The sequence below is a fragment of the Cryptotermes secundus genome, unplaced genomic scaffold (genome assembly GCF_002891405.2).
Source record: "Cryptotermes secundus unplaced genomic scaffold, Csec_1.0 scaffold4622, whole genome shotgun sequence".
NCBI lineage: Eukaryota > Metazoa > Arthropoda > Insecta > Blattodea > Kalotermitidae > Cryptotermes > Cryptotermes secundus.
In genome coordinates, this window is record NW_019741401.1 from 35667 (window position 1) to 41476 (window position 5810).

The 5810-nt window shown below is 38.2% G+C and overlaps 2 protein-coding genes across 2 annotated transcripts in view; one reads left to right on the forward strand and one right to left on the reverse strand.

Annotated features, from left to right (window-relative positions):
• Positions 1-1006, reverse strand: part of LOC111872763 (G2/mitotic-specific cyclin-A) — a 16456-nt gene extending 15450 nt beyond the window's left edge. The window contains exon 1 of the mRNA XM_023866931.2: positions 628-1006. Coding sequence (XP_023722699.1) covers positions 628-777 — 150 coding nt within the window. The 5' untranslated portion in view covers positions 778-1006. The remainder of the gene's footprint in view (positions 1-627) is intronic.
• Positions 1007-4709: 3703 nt separating this feature from the next.
• The window catches only part of LOC111872764 (exosome complex component RRP43), a 9208-nt gene continuing 8107 nt past the window's right edge, over positions 4710-5810 (forward strand). The window contains exon 1 of the mRNA XM_023866932.2: positions 4710-4778. Coding sequence (XP_023722700.1) covers positions 4762-4778 — 17 coding nt within the window. The 5' untranslated portion in view covers positions 4710-4761. The remainder of the gene's footprint in view (positions 4779-5810) is intronic.

Consider the following 5810-nt stretch of genomic DNA (forward strand, 5'->3'; position numbering starts at 1 on the left):
ATTATACATTCCACATGTGAACTCCAGTTGAGTGTATCCATTATGTTTATACCAAGAAACTTTATATTTGACACAGTGGTTACTGGACGATTGTTACAAACAATATCTACGTCGGTTGTGAGTTTATTTTTGGTTTTAAACTGAATACTACGAGTTTTATTAATATTTATTGAAAGCAAATTTGTCCTAAACCAATTATATAAATGATTAAAAACATTAATCATATTAATATGGAGATTTTCTGAATTTGAACCTTTAATTAGTACGCTTGTAGAGTCGGCAAACAAAATGGATACAGCATTGTTAATTACGATTTTGGGCAGATCGTTGATATAAATGAGAAACAGCAACGGGCCCAAAACCGAGCCTTGAGGAACACCATCAGTTATTTTTCCCCAAGAAGAATGGGTAGTTTGATTAGAATCTTTTTCACAAACTTGAATTCTCTGATATCTATTGTTAAGATATGATTCAAACCATTTTTTAGCTTTACCATTTATACCATAGAATTGCAGTTTAGACAATAAAATATCATAAGTTCGGCATATTTTCTTTAGGTTAATGAAACCTGACAATCAGCTGTTAAATTACATGTACTGAAAAGCAGTACAGGTACATTTAACTTACTTGTTGGGGCTTTTGCAAAGGAACTCGATTCGTGTTTTTATTTAGTACGCCCAGAACGGCTCTCCTTTGCTGCTGAGAAGGTTCCTGCTGCGTTTTCCTTACGTTTGGGCCACGATTTTCTTGATCTTGACTAATTCGAAAGGTAGCCATGTTCTCTGTGTAACGGTCGTCTATAACTTGAGATAACGAAATATCAGTGCGAATTTAGTAGCTTATGAAACAAGACGGTAATGTTTTCGATATAACGACAAAGGCAATTCAATCCTCTACAGTATTTACTGCTTCCTTTTAACTATAACTCCACTTTCTTTCTGATCATACCACTGCTTCCGCAACACTCTGCAACTGCTACAACTATCACTCCCATAGAACGTTAAAATCTCCGCTAGTCTTGAAATTGACGAATCACAATAGAGGGTATCGTCACGTGATCAACTGGCTCAAATTTCTGCAAAAACTGCATAAATACACTGACACCGAAATCAGTGTTGTATTAAATCATAAAATTTCTTTTTAATGTTTGGGAAAATATTAGACCACAAATAATAATGTCAGATTGTAACTAGTCATGGCAAAATTAAGAGCAGACAAAAGTTATGAGTGCCATTCTACTATTCGCATTTCCTGTTCCATATAATATAAAGATTCGGAATAAAATATAAAATTTTGCTTGTATTTTTCACTAAGACTTGATGTGACCCCTAGCCTGACAAAAGGATACAGAAAGTAGTCGAAAACAGGCCTGAGCAGAATATTTGGACTTAGCAAGTGGCGAAGTAACACGAGAATGAAGGAAATTACAGAATGAAAAAGTTTATTAAGCTAGTATTTTTCGCATCGCATCATTAAAGTTAATAAATCACAAGGAGAATTAATGAGCAAAACAAACAATACCCATGGGAGAAAGTATGCGCACAAAATAGTTGTCTGCATTCCTGAACGGACACCTAAATGTACATGTCAGTGTAACATCAAACGTACTGTTCCGAAAATGTGCCCAACCTAATGAACCATTGCCAGACCTATCTAACGTTGGTCCGCCTCCAGGGTCTCCATGATACCGTCGTTCACGTCGTTCACGTCGATTCGAAGTCACGGATCTCTGCCCGTTTGACGATCACGGATCATCGATCACGACATTCACTTGTTCATACTTACGCGCGTTCGGTCTTCGGGCCTACTACCGTTCGCATACTACTGGACTCTTCTCAGTTCCACCAGTTCATTGTTTACACTGAAGAGTACGGACTTCTGGCCGTGTAGTTTGAAGAGAGTCCGACGTTTCGGAGGAACAAATCGCCTCCATCTTCAGGGTCTAAGAATAAACACAGCTAGAAATCAGCAGAAGCAGACTACAGTCTGAGCTTAACTTATTGCTTTCTTCTGCTTCTACATGCTGTTAAACCCCGAAGTCTCTACCCATCATAATCGCCGCCGTGAGAAATTCAAATCCGACATTGTTAGCCTTCTCAGTTTAAATTAAGTAAGAAGCCTCTCTACTGAATTTATATTAGTCTAAAACATCGTTGAAGGCACGTCATGCCTTGAGTAGGAAAACTCACGAGATCTTTCTTATGCCGATTGTGATTTCCACTGCACGTTGAAAACAAAATTTATTACCTCTATAAAGATAACGTAGTGATCTATGTCACTATCTGGTAATAAAGCACCATCAAAAACGATTTAGGCACAACTGACTGGCAGATTCTAATCATTTGACTGAGTGCAAATTCTGTATATACGAGTACTTTTGTTTAACAACAACAACAACAACAAAAGCAAAGATTATGACAAGGCTGTCAGGTGCCGCGTCAGAAGAAGAAAACGTTTCAGTTATTACTAGAGCTGCTTTTAGTCTGCTGAAACGTAATGGTGGTAACGGTTCATGGGCCTCTAAAAATTGTGGCATTTAATGCCAGCGTCACTGGGAGACAGGCCTATGAGCTTCGGAAACAGATGCAAGAACTAAAGTAGAATGAGGTCCCCTTCTCGGAGACACATCCTAAACCGCGTATGAAGTTCTACCTTCCAAATTACCACATGTATCGGAATGATCACCAAGGTGGGTATAAGGGCGGAACTGACGTTGGAGTAAGAAAAGGCATCCTTCATACTTATGTTGACCTGCCTCACCTCTTTTCAATAGAAGAAATGGAGATCTGCACACCGATTCGACATACTAAAATGTTGCTTCCATCTGCTTATAAATCTCAACTTTGAGTGTGTAGAGACGAAGACATCACAGAATTCTTAAACCCTAGAACGAAGTCCCTTCTGGCAGGTGATCTGAATGTAGAGCACCCTGTTTGAAACAGTAAAGTTTCAAATCCCTCCGGTTTGAAGTTTCTGGATTGATTTGCTAATTTCAATTGAGAAATTTCGGCGCCACAAAATCCGACCCACTTCGTTCCTGATGGGATAAGTGATGTTCTCCACATTGTGGTCCTTAAGGATGTCCGGCTCTCAAGAGGTCAGCGTGCGGGAAATCTTGGATTCACATCACCTATCTGTCATGTTTTTGCATCTTGATTATGTCAAGGCTAAGGAAATTTTGGAGCCAATTGAAAAAATCACAGACTCGGAGAGGTTTCAAAGCCTCGTCTCTACCTTAGTTATCCAAACAATCGAAATCAATTCATGATTAGAAGCTGATAAAGCAGCATGCGATTTTGCCACCTCTATAGCTTCGGAATATAGGCTGTCGACAAAAATAATTACAACTTCAGATCGTAATCACGACCCATCTGGCCTAGATATACAACCGAAGCACGAGCAGAGGCTCAGGAAATTGTGTCAAGAGACCCGGGATCCAGCATGCAAGACAGCAGCGAAGTGGATCGCTAAAACTCGCTAAAACTATTAGGAAAATGACCCGGAAGAGGGCATTCGAATGGTTGGAAACGAAGATATAAAAATGTAAGGTCACATCTCAAGCAATATAGGCCTGTGGAATTGACGGCATCCCAAATGAATGCCTCAGGCACCTTCCAAGGCGACCATTGGTTCACCTAATTCACTTATTCAATCACTGTTTTCGGCTCTCTCACTTTCCAAATACTTGGAAGGAAGCAAAAATAATAACTTTACCTCAACCGGGTACAGATCCGAAATTTCCTCAAAATTTACGTCCGATCAGTATCCTGTCCACGACAGGAAAACTATTCGAAAAATTAATTTTGAAATTCCTCCGTAAACATATGGAAGAAAGAGGCCTGCTCAACGCAAGTCAGTTTGGTTTTCGTGCACGTCACAGCACGACATTGCAATGTATGAGGCTGGCGGACCACGTGACCCTTAATTTCAACAATAAAATGTCTACGGCTGCAGCATAATCTGCTGTACCTAGCCTGGACTAACAGAGGCCGTGTATATATTGTACTAAATAAGAAATAAGTGTGTATTGTAAATATGTGTAAATACAGACAGTGGACTTATTAATACAGACCATACAGACTGACTAACAAATGACAGACCCGACCTCTCGTCAGAGAGGGCGCTACACATGGACAGGACAGTAACTTTCATTCAAAAGAAATATCTGGTCATGAGGTCATGAGCCCCAGCTGGGGCTCGACACCAAGACAGACAGACAGACTGACTGACCGTCAGTTGCAACGTGATTCTAACTCTGACTCTGACTCAAGCAATATGGCCTATTGCGAAATCCCTCATGAAGAGGGGTGAGCAAAAGACAACAACTGCAAATAATCGTCCTTTAGGCCATGCATTTTATCCAATCGAAGAAGCTAACGTAATTGCAAATTGCTTAGAAAAACTTTTCACGCCTCACCATTTGTGTGACACTGACCATGAACGGCGGATAGATGACTGTCCACTTACGCAGAAGAAAATTAACGCACATGTGCGAAATTCATTACTTAATTTACTGGATGTTTCCTTCTCCCTTATTTAAGTTGTATCCCCCTAGGTTATTAATTCTTTTTGTCGTCACGCTATGAAAGGAGAGGCAATGTTTTCTCTGCTCATTCTTAAGCCGACCATGGAAAATGTCGATAAAAAAAGTTACTTCCAGGATAGCATAATAGAAAAAAAAAGTTAAATTTCTAATTTACGTTACGTTACGCTAATTGGTTTCTGAGCTTTCTGACTGCGTTTCTCAGTTGTTCTGTGGAAATGGCTACCTGTTACAAGTAAATTTTTAAATATATGTATTGACAGTTTGTAATTTTTGTGGGTTTCTGTCCATTTTTGTGGTATTTAAGGACTAATATAGGCATATTTAAAAACTCTATATGTTCCCCATACTGATATGAAACTAGAGGAAGCATAAAAGTGCATTGAACTCCAACCTAACCTGTAAAACAACATATGTTTTTGAAATAATAATGTACATATTTGAAGTTCGGAACCGGGACAAACTATGGCCAGTGAGATTTCGAACTCTGCCAATTTTTCCTTATAGCAAAATATTTCGAAGTACTGTCACAGATAGCCAGTTATAAGGAACCATGTCCCATAAGTTACATATTTTAAATCCTTGGTTTTGTACTGTGAACGATCTATGGAATGTAAATTATTTATAGTCTGTTCTCTTAGTCTGATACCACTTAAATATCTTTATTTATTATTTAAATTTAATTTAAATTATAATTCAGCTACTGCTGTGGTCAAACTTTGAACATTTTAAAGCAACGTACAATATTCAGCAGCTATACAGAAAGTATACCCATTTCTGCAAATCATAAATTATATTCGCAGTACTTGTATTGATGGGCATGTGATGAAAGGTTTCTGGGAATGTCGTGATGAATACGTGGTAGTTTCTAATTCCGTTGAAGTTAAAAGTTGGATCTTGAAGATATTTAAATAAAGAGTTCTATCAAAGGAGCTTTATTCTTAAGCTGTATGCAAAAGATGGAATAGTGGTATCAGCAGTTTAGTATAAAATGAAGTATGGAAGAATGATAAATAACTAGATTTCATTGACGTAATGAATTGAATATGTTAAGTAAGATGTGTAACATGAGAGAGTGAGTTAAGTCAAATTTACTTAGAGTATCAAAAGTATAAGTATATAATGTTATATTTTAGCGTCCTGTTGCACTGATTTATGTCCATGATTTATTGTGACTGTCTTACAGTGCATACATTTATTCACCTTACTCTTCTCTCTTGCACTACATGTTTCAGCACTAAAGTGCCATCTTCAGATGCTTTTCAAT